A 20,961-nucleotide genomic window follows, 5' to 3' on the forward strand; every position below is an offset into this window, starting at 1 on the left:
GCTTCCTACATGGGTGGTGGAAGCGGAGACAATGAATAATTTCAGATGGAAATTGGATGTGTACTTGAGGGAAATAAACTTGCAGTGCAACAGGGATAGAACAGGGAAATGGGAGTGATTAAAATGCTCTGCAGAGAACCATCATGGACCCGATGGGCTGAATGACCTCTTCCTGTACCACAAAAAGGCTGGTTAGCAAAATTGAACCTTGCTGAAAAAACGAGACATGACTGTTCTCTGTTGCATTCTCCATAGCAATGTCTTGACCAAAGTCTACTTGCTAACCAATCAGCACTCTCTTCTCATGCAGTATAAATTGTTGTTTGCTTTACTGTTGGTTCATCTTGCATATCTGTCCTGATGATTGCAAGACGTAAAGCTTCGATAGCATGTCTGCTTTTTTCAGCAATACTCAAGTTCTGTGCTACCGAATGACTAAAATTGATCCTATGTTTCTATGGACTGATCAAATGCATTTGAATTTGGATTTTGTTATAAATGAGTTTTGAACTAAATTGAACTTTTCTAGGAGATTCACATAGGTAACTGAAGTGTCACTTAATTGACAATAATGTACATTATAGCCCTTAAGCAAAATTGGATATAAAAGACTAATTTACGACATAGAGGGAAGCCATTTGGCCTATCGAGTCCGTGTTCTATATTAAAGCATGTTACATACAAAAATTACGGCAAGTGTTTCACTAAGGCAGTTCCATTCCACAATCTGCTAAAATTGTTCATGAGTACATTGCAATATCATTTGTTCTGTTTAGCTTATCACTTTTCTGGAGAAACCGTTTACAAGTCTGGAATTCAGTATCTGTGTTTGAAATTTGGGCTGTTTGCTTTAGGTGAAATTTTATACGGTTTGTGATCAATTCTTTGTCAGATTTTGTGTTGGGTGACTCTTCATTTCACCCAATCAGGAAGAGAGATATTGCTGCATTCTGCTATGACAAACATTTCATAACTCCTATGCTTCTGCTCATAGTATCAGAAATCTACTGTCTCATAACATGATTCCTCCTTAGAGACAAAGATCCCTTCTCCCTTCAACAAAGTTTCTCTGCATCCTCAGATCAATAATGTAAATCAATTTGCTTTTACTTTTTTATCCTCCCTACTACTAAAGATTTTTGTTCTGGTAAAACGCAAATAGATATTAATAAGCTTGCAGAATGGGTGTGCAGCTGGCAAATGAATGTTGTAATACAGTTAAGTATAAGGTAGCATATTTTAGTAGCAGGAATAAGGAGGCCATTCCTTGGAATAAATATGAGAGACTAAGTGGGGTAGAGGAGCAAAAGGCTCTCGGATTGCAGAAACACAAATCACTAAAAGTAGTGACAGATTAGTAAGGCCATTAAATAAACACAAAGCCTGGGGTTCTGTTCTAGAGAGCTAAAATTGAAAAGCGGAGAAGTTGTTAAACTTGTATAAAACCTTGTTTGTACCATAATTGGAATACTGTGAACAGTTCTGCTCTCCATATTGTTGTATGCTACAGTTATAGAGGGACAAGGGAATATGCAAAAAAGATTTTCAGGAATGATATGAAAACTGAAAGCTTATATCGATCAGAAAAGCTGGATAGGCTGGGCTCTTTTCTCTGGAAAGAGAAGGCTGAGAGGTGAATTGATAGTAGTCTTTAAGATTATGAAAGATTTACTTGGGTAGATGTAGAGAAGATCTTCTCACTTTTGTTCTGGCCAAGACCTATTCAAAGAGTCATAAACATAGATAATCAGTAATAATTCAAAAAAGGAATTCAGGAAATACTTCTTTACCCAGAGAGTAGATTGAATGTAGAGCTTGCTACCACAGGGAATATTTGAAATGAATAGCATAGCTGCAGTTAAAGAAAAGCTGAATAAACAGATGAGGGAGGAAGAAACAGAAGGATATGTTGATGGGGTTAAATGAAGCAGGATGGGAGGAGCCTCATGTAGCATAAACACCGGCATGGACCATTTGGACCAAATAGTCCATTTGTGTGCTGTATATTCCATATTGTTCGATATAATCCAAATTGACACAACAAAAATGGTTCTGTAAGTTATTGGCTGACAGGGCATAGATCACTGGTTTTTCAGTCTAATTAGTTGATGCAATCTTACAGCATCCACACAAGCGCACAACTTTTAATCGAGATTTATGACTTAATGTTGCAAGTAATGATTCCAATTGGATAGTGCCCCATTCATTCCCAATCTTAATGTAACTCGCCAAGGTCTTCAAAGTTTCAAGTTTAGCACACCTTATCTCTCCAGTCTGGCGGGAGAGGCACCATTTTACAATTCTCATGATAAGTGTATTTAAAGTCGTGTCAGTTATGTGTAATTATAAAATATAAAACATTTTGTGTTACAGGTCATATTACAAGCCTTACCAATACATCCATTGATTAATTACTTATCCTTTAATTGTCTCTACTTGACTAATCTGGTTGATTTAGTTTTTAAAATATCTTCTAGATTAGTTCAAAATGGCTTCTGACCATGTTAGTTTGCTATGCTAAAAAACATTGATTCAGACTTCAAAAGTGGCCGTCACACAAACTATTGATTTTGAAACTACCAACAATAAGTATTCGAACATAAATTTTGCTTACAGTAATACAAATTCATATTGCAACACTATGTTCTGTTAGAAATGATCCCATTATTGAAATGATACAGGAAACTACTCATAAATTTAAACATAAAGTCTGTAAGTAAGTGTTGATATTGTGGCCAGGATTTGGATGGGCAGGCAGGATGGAAAATTTGGCGAACCAGCAAAAGGTTCCTTGACCTCTGGCGGGAATTTCGGCAGGACTGGAAAATCCTGGCCTGTGTGTATGTATAGTGGACTTATCCTTTAAAAAAAAGTCTTTGACACCTTAACATTTACATAAGCTGGCAGGTGGCTGTTATGCAAAAACTTAAGCAACAGCTATTCTGAAGTACAGTCTAGAACTTTTAAGTACCCAGATTGTAAAATTTTATATATGAATCATAGGAGTCATGAGATGTATAAGTTTAATGTACTTGGTGAGAACTGTTTCTTTTTTGTTGATACAGGGTGGCCTGAGGAACAGCAAGCATGAAAGTACTCTGTCATCCCAAGAATATGTTCATGAGTTACGTTCTGGAATTACTGATGATAAACTCCTTAACTGCTTGGAATCACTGAGAGTTTCTTTGACCAGCAATCCTGTTAGGTAAGTGGATCTTTGGTAGGAGCCAAATTTAAATCAACACGCTGACCATATTACAAATCATTAAGCTTGTGGGAGATTGAAGAAAGGCATAGTACGATCTGCGACAGTCTGGCATCATGGATGGTTAAGTAATTATCACCTGATTGCAATTTTGAATGTCAGGGCTGCATGTTTATTGAGCATATTTATCATTGTCTTCATGACATGGACATGATATAACATTATGGAATGGCCTCTGGCTAAGATTTATCCCTTCTTTCTGGCTAAATAGCTTTGTTGATGATAAGCAGATTTAGGTAGAAAAATGAAAATTACTGTAATATATAAGATATTAGCATGCTTAGTAAAGGTAACTACATTTGTTATATTTTATCAATAATAAATAGTTATAAAAAGAATTGGCAGCTTGCATCTTCAACTTAAAGATTCAATTTTAAGATTGATGTATTTTTGCATAAACAAAAGAAGGGATGATTGTTTAGCAGTTGAATCATTGTTTTTCCATCCTGGAAGTGCACTGACACAGCCGATTCATCAGAAAAGCCAGGAGTAATGAAAGGAGTATAAACGATGTACAAGGAAGGGAAGATACACGAATACAAACAACTAGGATAGTGTAGTTTGGATTCCTTACTGGCTCTGGAAAAAACAACTTAAATTGTGAGAAAAGGGATGAAAAGCTTCAAGACTTGAGGTGTTTGAGACAGAATAGGGCAGTGAAATGGAACAGAACTGGAAACAAAGAAAGAAGCAGGAATCTAATATGTAACGGCAAACTACTATAGAGTAAAAGACTAGTATTTTTTGGTAATTAGCCATAGTCCATGAAGGTCCATAGGCATCTCTCAGAAAGACATTTGGTTATATAGCTTGAAGGGCACTACTGCACATCAAACGTTGGGCAAGGCAAGGAGGCAGGCCTCCATGAACTTGTGTAGCCAGTATTGGGATTGAACCTGTGTTGTTGGCATCATGCTGTACTACACTTTAGCTATTTAGCTAACTGAACTAATTAACTCCTTAAAGAGACTGGTGTTTGTGAACTTGTATTCAGAATTCAATTTTGTGTTTACAAACATAGGAGCTGAGATGGCCAGATGGGGGTTAGGTACTTTTTTATAGTGTATGCTGAAACATTGTAGTCATTTTAATGTTTGAGTTAGTGATCTGAATGACAATACCAGTTACTGAAACATAGAGGTGTATTAGACATTAGCTTTTACTTAGTTTAAACTCTGTGTTTTGATGGTTATACAACTACCAAGTTAAGCCAATGAATGGAGCATGTAGGATAATGTGTTTGGAGTGTGGAGTCTTGGATTTAGTGCACATCCTTATACTAATTAGAAACTATGACTGTTGAGCAGGTTTATGAAGAACATGCCAGATTTAACAAGGTGAGAAGACTTCATGCAGTAGATCTGAATAGATACATTAATTAATAGTATGCAGAGCATAACAACAGTATATGGGGAAAATCAATTGTGCAGATTGCCACTAGATTGAGTGAACAAATTCTGTCTATTTTGTACCTTAATATCTGCTATTTTCATCTGCTATTATGTTCAACACTGTTTCAAACACATGGGGCTGAATTTTTCTCTCGTTGGACGGGCGAGCGTCCTGGCGTCATCGCGCGCACTCGCGATATTTCCCTCGGCGGGCACCCGTGAGATGCGGCAGCGCGCCCGCCAACAGTTAAATGGCCTGTTAAGGCCTTTAATCATAGAAACATAAAAACAGAAAATAGAAGCAGGAGTAGGCCATTTGGCCCTTCGAGCCTGCTCCGCCATTCATCATGATCATGGCTCATCATCCAACTCAATAGCCTGCTCTCTCTTTTTCCCCATATTCTTTGATCCCTTTCGCCCCAAGAGCTATATCTAACTCCTTCTTGAAAAGATACAATGTTTTGGCCTCAACTACTTTTTGTAGCAGCGAATTCCACAGACTCACCACTCTCTGGGTGAAGAAATTTCTCCTCATCTCAGTCCTAAATGGTCTACTCCATATCCTCAGACTGTGACCCCTGGTTTTGGACCCCCCACTATCGGGAGCACCCTTCCTGCATCTACCCTGTCTAGTCCTGTTAGAATTTTATAGGTTTCTATGAGATCCCCCCTCATTCCCCTGAACTCCAGCGAATATAATCCTAACCGACTCAATCTCTCCTCATATGTCAGTCCTGCTATCCCAGGAATCTGTCTGGTAAACCTTCGCTGCACTCCCTCTATGGCAAGTACATCCTTCCTCAGTTAAGGAGACCAAAACTGCACACAGTATTCAGGGTGTGGTCTCACCAAGGCTCTGTACAATTGCAGCAAGATATCCCTGCTCATGTTCTCGAATCCTCTGGCTATGAAGGCCAACACACCATTTGCCTTCTTTACCGCCTGCTGCACCTGCTTGCTTACCTTCAGCGACTGGTGTACGAGGACACCCAGGTCTTGTTGCACATCCCCTCTCTCAATTTATAGCCATTCAGATAATAACCTGCCTTCCTGTTTTTGCTACCAAAGTGGATAACCTCACATTTATCCACATTATACTGCATCTGCCATGCATTTGCCCACTCACTCAGCTTGTCCAAATCACCCTGAAGCATCTCTGCATCCTCCTACAGCTCACCCTCCCACCCAGCTTTGTGTCATCTGCAAATTTGGAGATATTACATTTAGTTCCCTCATCTAAATCATTAATATATATTGTGAATAACTGGGGTCCTAGCACCGATCCCTGTGGTACCCCATCAGTCACTGCCTGCCATTCAGTAAAAGACCCATTTATTTCTACTCTTTTTTTCCTGCCTGCCAACCAGTTTTCTACCCATTAATCAGTTAAGTAATTCAAATTTTTCACTGCCCATCAAACCGTTCATTTGGCGGGCGGGTGAAAAGGCCAAGCAGCCTTTGGATCTTTTAGGAAATTTCATCCTTGGGCAGGATGAGGTTTCCAAGAGCAATTAAAAATTGAATAAAAATTTTTAAATGTAATTTATAACATGTTTTTAACTTTACTAAGTTTTTTACTTTAAGGTTTTTAAATCTTCAGCTCCATAGGGCAGCTCTGTGCTTCAGGGAGATTTCATTGTGCACACTTGCACGCATGCGCGAACTTCCACGCTCTCCCTCCTCCTGTCCCCACTCCAGTAGCGCTGAGCACTGCAGCATGCGTTTCATGCTGGCTGGCCATTAATTGGCCAGCCAGTGAGAAATCTATGTGGGGGTCCGATCGTGGGCGGTGTTCAACTTCGCGACCGCTCCTGGGCCCACCCACCGTAGCTGCCCAACAATCCTGGCCATGAAGCTAATTTCTCCATGATAGCCAAGCGCATTCATAACTTCATTCTCACTAATGTACTGGCATAACATATGAAATAGAAGTGGTAGTAGGCCATTCAACCTTTCAAGCCTACTCTGCCATTCAGTAAGTTTGTAGCTGGCCTTCCACTTGAACTCCACCTCACGCTACCACCATATCCTGTAATTCCTGTAGTACCCAAAAGTTTATTGATCTCCATCTTGAATATACTCAATGAGCATCCAAAACTTTTGGGAGTAGAGAATTCCAAGGATTTACATGCCTTTGAGTAAAGATATTTCTCCCCATCTCAATCTTAGATGCTGATCCCTTATTGTCAAATCCTAGTTCTAGACTCCCAACCAGAGGAAATATCCTCTTGGTCAAGTTCCTTAAGGATTTTATATATCTCAATTAGATTACCTCTTATTCTTCTAAACTGTAGGGAATATAGACATAGTGTACTCAATCAATCCTCATAAGACAATCATCTCATCCCAGAAATCAGTCTAGTGAACATTTGTTGCATTTAATCTAAGGCAAATTAATCCTTTAGTAAGGAGACTAAAACTGCATACAGCACTCTTGGTGTAGTCTCAACTAGGCCACATGCGACTGTTTTCAATGAGTGAAAGGTATGTTGGCTTCTGAGTATGATGGTATAATTAGAGCCATTTGCTAGCACTGCTTACTTGTATCCCTTCGCACATAGCATCTCTCACAGCTAGATCTGTGTCACTAGTGGACCAAAGATACCATCTGCATAAATGGGAGGCAATACAATGTACTCATTACACTAGAAATAGTACTGGATGCCACTACATTGCCAATATATTTATTTCAAGCTAAATTACAAATTGTTTGTTACTAGAAAGAGATCCACTCAGAAACTCGCTAAATCAATGGCGTAAACCAGTGAAAAAGTAGTTAACTTCCACTAGCACAATACACTGTTTCCTGAGCTTGATACACAAATTGTTTCAAGTTCTCCTAGTCTTCGATGTTTTGAGTTGTTTCTAGGTAAGTACACAGCATTATGTTTGCTGCAATCATTCTTAGCATAATATCCTGACCGTATGATAGATCGGAGTGAATGTCATACCAGTTCATTCATTCAGTCATGTCAGTCAAATAAGATCAAAATCTGAGCAGAGTGCTGGGCAGCACTTAATAGGAAAATGTTCATATTTTGTGCAAAACTTTTTAATCCATGAGCTGCTAAATGCTGGAACTGGATATCACCAAGCCCCTGAGGTTGAAGATTAATCACAGCCGCAAAATTTTCTTTTTGCTGGTTGGGTTGTTAAATATCTGGAGAAAGGTAGCATAGAAAAACATGGGGGAGAATTTTCTCCCCGTGGGGGGGTCCTGAGCGGGAGCAGGCATGGGCGGACGCACAGCCGATCGCCCCCCCCACGATTGGCTGTGTGCCGCCATTTTACGTGGGCAGGTCAGTTAAGGCCTGCCCAGCATGACACACACCCAGAAGCACTGAGCGCTCCCCGTGCGGGTGGGGGGAGGAGGCTGAGTCGGGGCATGCGCTCTTTCGCAAGTCGGGGCATGCGTGAAAGACCGCAGAAATCTGCCTGAGGCACAGAGCTGCTTCAGCGAGATTAGTTTGATTATGAAGAATTAAAAAAAGAAAAAAAAAATTATTCAGACATGTCCCCTCGTGTGACAGTGTCACATGAGCTGGGACATGTCAATGAATCTTAATAAAAATGTTTATTCAATTTATAAACACTTTATAAAACCTCATCCTGCCTGTGGATGAGGTTTCATGATAAATGCAAAAGCCACCTGGGCTTTTCGCCTGCCCACCAACCTTACATTGGACGGGCAGCCCAGTCAACCAGCTTAATTAGATTATTAAAGGCCTTAATAGGCCTTTGACAGTTCGGCGGACGCGCAGCCGACTCCGGTGTGCGCCTGCCGAACTGAAGATCTGAATGACGCACAGTGACATCGGGACGCACGCCTGACGTCACCGCGTGTCATTTTACACATTGGTGAGTGGGGCCTGCCCCTGCATGCCGACCAGAAGTTTCAGGCCATGGGGAAGAGAACAATTCACAATATTTAATACGTCAGTAATTTTTAATGATGAGCAAAGATATTAAGAATTTCTTTTATTAAGAAGGCAAGTATTGCTAGAATGAAATGGTGCACAATTTAGTATTTACTAGCTCTATTTAGCGTTGATTCTGTAAGAAGCAGCTTAAGAACTGTAAGAAGTAGTTCTTTCCATACCCTGGGAAAATACAGAGCCTGTTTTGCTTTGCACGTCGAGAATGAGGAGACATGATACCTGTTTGTGGTCTATTACTACTTCTAATGTAATGATCATTGAGTAAATTGCAAATGAGCACTTCTTCAAACATCTGTAGCTAGGTTTGCCATGTATGGAATGGAGCAGGAAAATTGAGGCCATGAAGAGGCAGAGAGAGATTTATAGAAGTAGAAAATGGTGAATACATTGTAACTTTGGAGTTCAACAGCTCATTGATAATTTTTTTCATCTGTTCTCAAATATTGAGCCTAACGAGAATTTTATTTGTAGGGATATGCAGTGCACATGGGTGAAAAACTGATGTGGCTTCTGACAGGAATAGAACTGGTCAACTGGTGAATTTCAGGATTTAAGTGTTTTTATTGTACTGCTCAGAATGTTGTACTTATCAGAATGCTGCACACCTTAAGGATACATTTATAGAATATTACAGCAGAGGAGGAGGCAGTTTGGCCCATCATGGGCTTGCCTTTTGTCCATAAACCTGTAAGTTCCCCTATCTGTCCTATTACAAAAAGTCTAAATGTTAAAATATAAGTGCTGTGGAGCAAGTTACAAAGATCACTTTTCCTTCATCATATTTCCACATTGAATTCAAACTAATTAATTCCACATTGCTGTCCAAACATTATTAGAGGGCATTTTGAAAGATTGGGGTGAAAAATAATGGGGTGAGCACAATCATTTTGAAGCCTTGTCCACTTTTTCAACTACTGGTTTGACGCTTAAATTGAGGACAGGTTGCATAAATTGGCTTGTAAACCCTTGTGCATAGAAGATTGAGGGATGATCTGATAGATCAAGAGGATGTTTCCTCTTGTGGGAGAGCCTAGTGCTAGGGGCCACTGTTTAATGTTTAAAAAAAACAGTAGAATAGATTTTTTTTTAATTCATTGATGGGCGTCACTGGCTAGGCCAGCATTTATTGCCTATCCCTGATTGTCCTTGTTCAAAGGGCATTTAAGAACCAACCACATTGCTGTGGGCCTGAAGTCACATGTCGGCTAGACCAGGTAAGAACAGCAGATTTCCTTCCCTAAAGGACATTAACAAATCAAATGGGTCTTTACAATAATTGGCAATGGTTTCATGGTCATCATCAGACTTTTAATTCCAAATTTTTATTGAATTCAAATTTCACCATATTGGGATTCGAACCTGGGTCACCAGAACATTACCCTCGGTCTCTGGAATACTAGCTAGTGACAATACCACTATGCCACCGCCTCCCCCAAAGAAATTATTTCCTCTGGCAGGGAATCAAAACCAAGAGGCCATAATAAAATTAGAACTAAGCCATTTAGCGGAATATTGAGAAGCATTTTTTTTCTCAAAAAAGACAGGAGAACTCTGGAATTCTCATCACCAAAAGATTGTGAATGCTGGGATAATTGGAATTTTCAAGATGAGTTTGATCAAATTTTTTGTTAGATAGAGGTATCAAGTGATATCCAGTAAAAGGCGACTTGTTTGAAACATATAAGACCTTGAGGGGTCTTGACAGGGCTGATGTGGAAAGCTTGTTTCCTCTTGTGGGAGAACCTAGCACTAGGGGCCACTGTTTAAAAATAAGGGGTCACCCATTTAGGACAGAGATGAGGAGAAATTTTTTCTCAGGGTGGTAAATCTTTGGAACTCTTCTTCAAAAGGTGGAAGAAGCAGAGTCTTTGAATTTTTAAGGCAGAGGTAGATAGACTCTTGATTAGCAAGTGGGTGAAAGGCTATCGGGGGTAGGCAAGAATGTGGAGTTGAGGGTACAACCAGATCAGCCATGATCTTATTGAATGGCAGAGCAGCTTGAAGGGTTGAATGTCCTACTCCTGCTCCTAATTCGTATGCTCTTATGATATGGAGCTAAGGCAGATACATTTAGTTGAGGTATAGGTCAGCCATGGTCTAAGTGAATGGTGGAGCAGACTTCGGGCTGAACGGTCGACTTCTGCTCCTATATTCGTATTGTGATTATGGACTTGTACTTAGCTTCTGTACTAATTATTAACTTTCTATACTATTGACTTTCTGTATTAACTGGAACTTTTTAATGGCAATTTAATAGTCCCTTACCAGCTTGTGCCTATGTCCCTATACTCTGCAGTCACATACAGAGCAACCTAATGGCTACGGCAGCAGGCTAGCAACCCATGTGTTCAAATGCCTTCATGGTTTTGCTCCTCTCTATTTTTACAACCCCGTCAAGCCCTACAACTGTTCAAGATCCTTGCATATTTGTACATTCCCAATTTTAATTGCTCCAACGTTGGCAGCTGTGCCTTCAGCTGCCTGGGTCCTAAGCTCTAGAATTCCCTTCCTAAACCTCTCTGTCTCTCTCTCTCTCTCTACTTCTTTTAATTACCTTATACCTACTCCTCTGATTAAACTTTAGGTCTGATCTAATATTTCTTCATATGGGTATCAAATATTATCTGATGAAGCTTTATTATGTTCAAGGTGCTATGTAAATTGAAATTGTTGGGAGTTCAAACTCCATCATGGTAACCTGCAAATCTGATGAATCTGATCATTTGTATACTAACATCAGAAAATTATGTTTAAAACTGTTGGAAGGTGTATACAGAGGCTAAAAGGGCTAAATTAGGAAGACAGATTGCATAGACTGGGCTTGTATTCCTTCAAGTACAGAAAATCAAGGTGTAATATAATAGAGGTGGTGAGCCAATGCCTTGAACTGCTGCAGTCCATGTGATATAGGCACAGAGTGCTGTGTTAGGGAGGGAGGTCCAGGACTTCGGCCCAGTGACAGAGAAGGAATGGCAATACATTTCCAAGGCAAGATGACTTGGCAACTTGTAGGTGATGTTGTTCCCTTGCACCTTCTGATTGTCCTTCTAGGTGGTAGCTATTATGGATTTAGAAAGGGCTGTTGAAGAGTAGCTGAAATGCATCTGCACAATGCAGTCACATTGCTCTGATGGTGGACCGAGTGAATGCTTAAGGTGGTGGATGAGATGCCAGCCAAGTGGGCTGCTTTGTTCAGGAATTGTGTTGAACTCCTTGAGTGTTGTTGGAGCTGCACTTATCCAGGAAAGTGGAGAGTATCCTGTCACCCTCTTGGCTTATGCCCTTGTAGGTAGTGAAAAGGCTTTGGGGAGTCAGGAAGTGAATTATTCACTGCAGAATTCCCAGCCTATGACCTGCTCTTGTAACCACAATATTTATGTGGCTTGTCCAATTAAGTTCCTGGTCAATGATAATCCTTATCCATTGTAGGCGAGATTCAACCTCCTTCCCTGAGACCCCGGGTTGATCTGGCTTTCGCGTGGAGCAGCTGCCCTCTTAACTATGGCTCAGACCAGGTCTCGGGTCAGGACAAATAACTCAGGACGTCCGTTGTTTGGATTCTCAAACGAGAAGGTTTCTTCAAGCTTGTACAAGCATATGCAGGGAGAGCCGCCTTTTAATCCATCAAGGGGCGCTCTCGTAACTTATATGCTTTTTCTTATCACAATACATTTGAGTACATTTGAATATATCCACTCGGTAACTGACACACAGGTGTGCCCTGTTAAAACTATCCTATTGAGTTCAAAAATATGCGATTCTGCTAACCAATTATTCTAAAGGGTGTATACATAATTATATTATCCAACCAAAATTAAAACTCGTGTGCAAGATCTTGGTTCTCACAATTCAAGACTGCTGGTGTTTTATCAAAGACCCCTCTGTCCATTGTATGGTTTCCCATATCTAAGCTAAAACCATCTGCCCCTTTCCTATCTGAGAGAGGAGTATACCTAAACTAACTTTTATGTTATGTTTTATCTCTAGTCCAGCTCTCAAGGCACCATTTTACCACTTCAATGGTTCTGTCTGTGCGTAGCTATTAGCTCATCTCTTGAAACTTTGTAAATCACACAAAACTCAAAGTTCCTTTGTGTGCAATATCCATCTGCTTACCCTCAGCAGTCAATATGTTTAGCATCCATGTTTACCTGGAGATTTTAGGGTTTTTCAGTAAATTCTTAGTGTTCTCTTTTAGCATTTTTAATTTTCCCCTAACATCCATCCTTCTTCACCTAACTGTGTCAGAATAACCCTTTGTTCCCTTCTTTTTCATAAACTATCTAGGCTCCCCTTTGATGCATCTATACTATTCACCTCAACCATTCCCTGTGTAGTAGGCTCTGTGTTATCAAATTCCTAGTTGATTTCTTGATGACTGTTCCCACAAGTCAAAAAACTCTACCTACTTTTTAATAATTCTAAAAACCTTGATTAGGCCACTCTTTCAAAAGAAAATAACCAGCCTTTTCATCCTCTTTATACGTATACCCAAGTATTTCTGATATCTTTCTTGTAAATTTTTTTTTGCACCATCTGCAGTGTCTGTTTATGCTTTTTATATTTGAATGACCAGAACTGTACTCCTAAGTATAGTCTAACCAAGGTTTGATATACATTTAATGTAACCTCTCTGCTTTTCAATGCTATCCTCTGGGGGTAAAATCCCCTGTTTGCTTTTTTATGGCCTTGTTATCTTCATATCTTTCATGTTTTCTGTATTTGCACTCCCACATCCCTTTGCTCCTCTATTCCATTTAGGTTCTTATTTTCCAGCTAATATGTGGCCTCCTGATTTCTTTTTTACCATATGAACATGTAATTAGGAGCAGGAGTAGGCCACTTGGCCCCTCGAGCCTGCACCACTATTCAATTAAGGTCATGGCTGATCCGGATGTAACCTCAACTACATATTCCCACCTAACCCCGATGATGTTTCATTCCCTTGTTTATCAAGAATCTATCTAGACCTGCCTTAAAAAATATTCAAAGATTCTGCTTCCACTGCCTTTTGAGGAAGCGTTCTAAAGACTCAGAACCCTCCTAAAACAAAATTCTACTCCATTCTGTCTTAAAATGAGCAACCCCTTATTTTTAAACAATGACCCCTAGTTCTAGATTCTCCCATGAGAGGAATCATCCTTTCCAGATCCACCCTGTCAAGACCCCTTAGGATCTCATATGTTTCAATCAAATCATCACTCTTCTAACCTCCATTGGATATAAGCCTACCCTGTCCAACCTTCCCTCATAAGAGAACCCTCCCATTCCAGGTATTAGTAAACCTTCTCTGAACTGCTTTCAATGTGTTTACATCATTTCTCTAATAAGGAGACCAATACTGTATACAGTGCTCCAGATGTGCTGTCACCAATATAACCGGAGAATAACCTCTCTATTTTTGTATTCAATTCCCCTCGCATAAAGTAATAACACTATTACCTTTCCTAGTTACTTGCTGTACCTGAATACTAGCTATTTGTGATTCTTGCACTGTGACACCCAGATCCCTCTGTACCTCAAAGCTCTGCAATCTCTCACAATTTAGATAATATGCTTCTTTTTTATTCTTCTTGCCAAAATGGGCAATTTCACATTTTCTCATGTTATATTCCATTTGCCAGATCTTTGCCCGCTCACTTAACCTATCTATATCCCTTTGTAGCCTTCTTACATCCTTCTCACAACTTACTTTCCTACCTAGTTTTGTGTCATCAGCAAATTTAACAACCATTTCTTTGTTCCTTCGTCCAAATCATTTATATAAATTGGAAGAATTTTCTCCCTGTCAGGCGAGCTGGGCAAGGGGAGGCGTGCAGCCGATCATCTCCCGTCATTGGCTGTGTGCCACCATTTTGCGTGGGTTGGCCAGTTAAGGCCCACCCAGCGTGATGCGCACCCTGAAGCACTCAGCGCTACCTGTGTGGGCGTTGGGAGGAGGGAGAGTCGGGGCCTGAGACCTTTAGTGCATGCTTGCGAAAGAGCGCAGAAGTCTACATGAGGCACAGAACTGCCTCAGGAAGATTAATGTGATTATGAAACTTGAAAAAAAGAATTTAAAAAATTATTCAGACGTGCTCCTCATGACAGTGTCACATGAGCTGCGACATGTCAATGAATTCTAATAAAAAATTTTATTAAAGTTATAAACCCTTCATGGAACCTTATCCCGCCTATGGATGAGGTTCCATGAAAATGCGAAGGCCGCCTGGGCTCTTCGCCTGCCCGCCAACTTTAAGGTTAGTCGGGCAGCCCTGACAACTTCAATTAGTTAATTAATGGCCTTAATAGGCCTTTGACAGTTTGGCGGGTGTGCGGCTGACTCCGGTGTGTGCCTGCGAACTGAAGTGTGGTGTGGTGACGTTGAGACTCATGCCCGACATCACCGTGCGGCATTTTACGTGTCGGTGTGCGGGGCCCGCTCCTGCATGCCGACCGGAAGATTCCGCCTTGTAAAACGTTGAGGCCCCTGTGGCACACCACTTGTTGCCAACCAGAAAATGGCCCATTTATACTTTCTCTGCTTCCTATAGCCAATCGTCTATCCATGCTAATATGTTGCCCCCTACACCATGAGCTTTTATTTTTCACAATAGCCTTTGTTGCGGCACCTTATAAAAGGCCTTCTGAATATCTAAGTAAGTACAACTGTTTTGTGACTCCTTCAAAGAACTCCAATAAATTGGTTAAACCCCATTTTCCTCTCTCAAAAGCATATTGACTGTGCCTGATTACCTCAAATTTATCTAAGTGCCCTGCTATAACATCTTTAATAATAGCTTCTAACATTTCCCTATTGCAGATGTTAAGCTAACTGGCTTGTAGTTTCTTGCTTTCCACCTCCTTCCCTTTTTGAATAAAGGAGTTACATTCACTATTTTCCAATTCAATGGAACCTTCCCCGAATCTGGGAATTTTGAAAAATTAAAACCAACGGATCAACTATCTCACTAGCCTCTTCTTTTAAAGACCCTGGGATGAAATCCTTCAGGACCTGGGGACTTGTCAGCCCACAGCTCCAACAATTTGCTCAGCCTCACCTCCTTGGTGATTGTAATTTTCTTGAGTCCCTCCTTCCCTTTCATTTATAGCTATTTCTAGGATGTTATTTGTATCCTCTATAGTAAAGACCGATGCAAAATACCTGTTCAATTCATCTGCCATTTTCTTATTTTCCATTATTAATTCCCCGGACTCACTCTCTGTAGGACCAGTGCTCACTTTGTAAACCCTCTTCTTTTTAAAAAAAAAAATCTATGGGCAGCACTTTTCCCCTGTCGGAGGGGGTTGTGCGGGAGCGGTTGTGGGTGGATGGGTTCCTGATCGGTGCCCCCGGTTGAGGGGGGGGGGGGGGGGGGCGGCGTGCGGCGTGCCGTCATTTTACATGGGTGGACCAATTAAGGGCCACCCAGCATGACGTCCACTTGGAAGCGCTGATCGCTCCCTGTGCGGGCAGCGGGGATTCCCTGAGCCGGGAGTGTGCCCTTTCGCGCATGCGCGTGAAATAGCACACAGATCTCCCTGAGGCAAAGTGCTGCCTCAGGGAGATCGGTTGAAGTTATAAAAAAATTTTAAAGGTTAGAAAAAATTTTCCAGACATGTCCCCTCATGTGACACTGTCACATGGGCTGGGACATATCCATTACATTTATTTAAAAATATTCCGAAAATTTTAAATGCCTCATGAAACCTCATCCCGCCTGTGGATGAGGTTTTATGCTTTCTCGGAAGGCCGCCTGGGCTCTTCGCCTCCCTGTCAACCTTAAGGTTGGACGGGCAAGCCCATTAATCATTTCATTACTTTTTTAATGGCCTTAGTAGACGGTTGCACGCCCGCCGAACTGAAAATCAAAATGACGCGGGGAGACGTCGGGATGCACGCCGGTCACCACGTGTAATTTTACGCGTTGGCGAGCGGGCTCCGCCCCTGCTGACCAACTGGAAAAAACTGCCCTATAGAAATTCTTACTATCTGCCTTTATATTTCTAGCTAGCTTTCTTTTGTACTCTAATTTTTCTCTCCTTATTAATCTTTTAGTAATATTTTAGTCATTCTTTGCTGGTTTTTATTTCCTGACCTGCCAGACATCCTTGTGCAATTATATGCTTTTTCTTTAAGTTTGGTACTGTCTTTAACTTTTTTGGTTAACCACGGATGTTGGGTCCTCCCCTTGGAATTTCTTTTTATCGTTCGAATGTATCTATCATGTGTATTCTGAAATGTCTCTTTAAATGTTTGCCACTGCATCTTTATTGACCTATCCCTTAACCTAATTTGCTGGTACACTTTAGCTAGTTCACTACTTTTGTGCCCCATAATTGGCCTTATTTAAGTTTAAAATACTAGTTTTGGATCCAATCTTCTCTCCCTCAAACTGAATGTAAAATTCAATAATATTATGATTGTTGCTACTTTGGAGCATCTTCACTATGAGGTTATTAATTAATCCTATCTCGTTGCACAATACCGGGTTTAGTATAGCCTGCTGTCTGGTTGATCCAGAATATGCTGATCTAAGAAACTATCCCAAAAACATTCTATGGACTCCTCATCTCGGCTACTTTTGCTCATCTGATTTTTCCAGTCTATATGTAAATTAGACCCCCCCCCCCCCCCACCCCAAAGGATTATTGCCTTACCTTACTGACAAGCTCCCATTAATTCTTCCTTTATACTCCATCCCACCGTGTGGGTACTGTTAGGGACCTCAGTACCTTTCCCACAAATAACTTCTTGCCTTTCTCGTTTTTCATCTCTACCCAAACCGCTTCTACATCCTGGTTTCCTGAACTTAGATCATCCCTTGCTATTGTGCAAATACCATCATTAATTAACAGAGCCATCCCTCCACCTTTTCCTAGCTGCCTGTCTTTCCTAAATGTCATGCACCTTTCAATATTCAGGTCCCAATCTATTTCATCCTGCAACCATATCTCTCTAATGGCTATCAGATTGTATTTATTTATTAGATCATCTGTCAAGTTCTGTCGAAGGGTCATGAGGACTCGAAACGTCAACTCTTTTCTTCTCCGCCGATGCTGCCAGACCTGCTGAGTTTTTCCAGGTAATTCTGTTTTTGTTTTGGATTTCCAGCATCCGCAGTTTTTTTGTTTTTATCTCTGTATTTATTTATTTCTGTTTGCGCTATCAGTACATCTGTTTTGTTTCAAATGCTTTGTCCATTCAGATACAGAGCTTTCACCAAAATGTAATACCCCACTGTTATCTGCATTGAGTTTTATTTGTCCATTATATCTCCATTCTGATACCCCCTCACCCAGTAGTGCTCTAGCCCGGCATCCTCTTCCCTTGCCTGAGGCCATTTCTCCCCCTTCCCCAAGCAAGCCCTACAGCCATTGAAAAGCTACACCCATCTTACGCTGGGCTCGTAAGTAGAGACATGTCCATGGGCCCCCCTAATCGTGATGTGATGCTGCCTCTGAAGACTGGCGTTGATGACCGCGAGTGCTGCCTGAAGCAAGGTAGATAAACAAGCCTTAAAGCCTCGAGCGAAGTGCAGCTCGTCAGTTGCATGTCGATGTGAAACACCTGCAATCACGATGACGTACCTGGATGATCTGGTGTGGGGGATGATTCCAATGAACAGTGCTTATAATGATATGCAGATATATTGAAATGTAGTTCCGGATATCCGATGGCGGGAAACACGGCCTGCCGCTGATGGGCGGAGCGAATGATTGTGAACTGTTTTCACGACGTCGTGAATCTGATTTTTGGCCTTCCTGCCATATTGTCTGTTCACGCCTGCCATGACGCCCGACACCAGTGGGCACAGAAAATTCCGCCCAAAGTGTTCTATTTTTTAAGCGTCCATCTACATTAGGACTGAAGCATGGGTCACGAGAGGAGCCTTACTTGCCATCTTGCACGTGTGAGTGGTGTTGTGCTGAAAGAGTTCCATTCTCCAGCACTAAAATTCCTCATATTGATCAGCACAAAAAGTTGTTACATCTCAGCAGACATTTTACTGAAACTTTAAAACATCGTTTGTAATTTCTGAATGAATCTGTTCTGATAGTGTGTAGATTCTTTTAGAATTTTGTGGTGGTGTAGAATACAATCATCTCAGTATTGCAAGAACTTTTGCATTTATTTAGCACTTTTCATGTTCTCAGAACGTCCAAAAGCACACCACATTCAAGAGATGAAGTCATTGTTGACAATTGACATGTCTGTATTAGCATGTCAATGACCAAAGATTGCAATGCAAATGCTTATTTGTCTGGTTTTGCTGTTGTTGTCTGGCGCGCTGACCTCTACCTCGCGGAGGCTGAGCGTCAACTCTCAGACACTTCCTCCTACCTCTCCCTGGACCATGACCCCACCACTGAACATCAAGCCATTGTTTCCAGGACTGTCACTGACCTCATCTCCTCTGGGGATCTTCCTCCCACAGCTTCCAACCTGAAAGTCGCCCAACCTCGGACGGCCCGCTTCTATCTCCTACCCAAAATCCACAAACAGAACTGCCCCGGTAGACCGATCGTCTCAGCTTGCTCCTGCCCCACAGAACTCATTTCTCGTTATCTTGACTCCCTTCTCTCTCCCCTTGTCCAGTCCCTTCCCACCTACATCTGTGATTCTTCTGACACCTTATGTCACATCAACAATTTCCAGTTCCCTGGCCCCAACCGCTTCCTCTTCACCATGGACGTCCAATCCCTCTACACCTCCATCCCCCACCAGGATGGTCTGGGGGCCCTTAGCTTCTTCCTCGAACAGAGGCCCGAACAATCCCCATCCACCACTACTCTCCTCCGTCTGGCTGAACTTGTTCTCACACTGAACAATTTCTCCTTCAACTCCTCTCACTTCTTCCAAATAAAAAGTGTGGCTATGGGTACCCGCATGGGCTCCAGCTATGCCTGTCTCTTTATGGGGTATGTGGAACATTCCTTGTTCCAGTCCTACTCCAGCCCCCTTCTACAACTCTTTCTCCGGTACATCGATGATTACTTCGGTGCCGCTTCATGCTCTCATTGGGACTTGCAAAAATTTATTAATTTTGCTTCCAATCTCCACCCCTCCATCGTTTTCACGTGGTCCATCTCTGACACTTCCCTTCCCTTCCTTGACCTCTCTGTCTCAATCTCTGGTGATAGACTGTCCACCAATATCCATTACAAACCCACCGACTCCCACAGCTATCTCGACTACAGCTCCTCACACCCCGCTTCCTGTAAGGACTCCATCCCATTCCCTCAGTTCCTTCGCCTCTGTCGCATCTGTTCCGATGATGCTACCTTCAAAAACAGTTCCTCTGACATGTCCTTCTTCCATAACCGAGGTTTTCCACCCACGGTCGTTGACAGGGCCCTCAACCGTGTCTGGCCCATCTCCCGCGCATCCGCCCTCATGCCTTCTCCTCCCTCCCAGAAACATGATAGGGTCCCCCTTGTCCTCACTTATCACCCCACCAGCCTCCACATTCAAAGGATTATCCTCCGCCATTTCCGCCAACTCCAGCATGATGCCACCACCAAACAAATCTTCCCTTCACTCCCCCTGTCAGCATTCCGTAGGGATCGTTCCCTCCAGGACACCCTGGTCCACTCCTCCATCACCCCCTACTCCTCAACGCCCCCCATGGCACCACCCCATGCCCATGCAAAAGATGCAACACCTGCCCCTTCGCTTCCTCTCTCCTCACCGTCCAAGGGCCCAAACACTCCTTTCAAGTGAAGCAGCATTTCACTTGCATTTCCCCCAACTTAGTCTACTGCATTCGTTGCTCCCAATGTGGTCTCCTCTACATTGGAGAGACCAAACGTAAACTGGGCGACCGCTTTGCAGATCACCTGCGGTCTGTCCGCAAGAATGACCCAAACCTCCCTGTCGCTTGCCATTTTAACACTCCACCCTGCTCTCTTGCCCACATGTCTGTCCTTGGCTTGTTGCATTATTCCAGTGAAGCCCAACGCAAACTGGAGGAACAGCACCTCATCTTCTGACTAAGCACTTTACAGCCTTCCGGACTGAATATTGAATTCAACAACTTTAGGTCTTGAGCTCCCTCCTCCATCCCCTTCTGCTTCCCCTTTCCTTTTGTTTTTTTCCAATAATTTATATAGATTTTTCTTTTCCCACCTATTTCCATTATTTTTAAATATTTTTAAATATTTTATGCTCCCCCCACCCCCACTAGAGCTATACCTTGAGTGCCCTACCATCATCCATTCTTAATTAGCACGTTCGTTTCGATAATATCACCAACTTTAACACCTATGTGTTCTTTTGTTCTGTTGTTTGTGACATCTTTTGATGATCTGCTTCTATCACTGCTTGTTTGTCCCTACAACCACACCAACCCCCTCCACTTCTCTCTCTCTCTCTCTCTCCCCCCCC

The 20,961-nt window shown here is 41.9% G+C and overlaps 1 protein-coding gene across 6 annotated transcripts in view; it reads left to right on the top strand.

Moving 5' to 3' along the window:
- Positions 1-20,961, top strand: part of diaph2 (diaphanous-related formin 2) — an 865,163-nt gene that overhangs the window by 247,002 nt on the left and 597,200 nt on the right. For all 6 annotated transcript variants that reach the window (XM_041195327.1, XM_041195330.1, XM_041195331.1 and 3 more), the window contains one exon: positions 3,066-3,205. In XM_041195327.1, the coding sequence (XP_041051261.1) occupies positions 3,066-3,205 (140 nt within the window). The remainder of the gene's footprint in view (positions 1-3,065; positions 3,206-20,961) is intronic.

The sequence above is a fragment of the Carcharodon carcharias genome, chromosome 9 (genome assembly GCF_017639515.1).
Source record: "Carcharodon carcharias isolate sCarCar2 chromosome 9, sCarCar2.pri, whole genome shotgun sequence".
NCBI lineage: Eukaryota > Metazoa > Chordata > Chondrichthyes > Lamniformes > Lamnidae > Carcharodon > Carcharodon carcharias.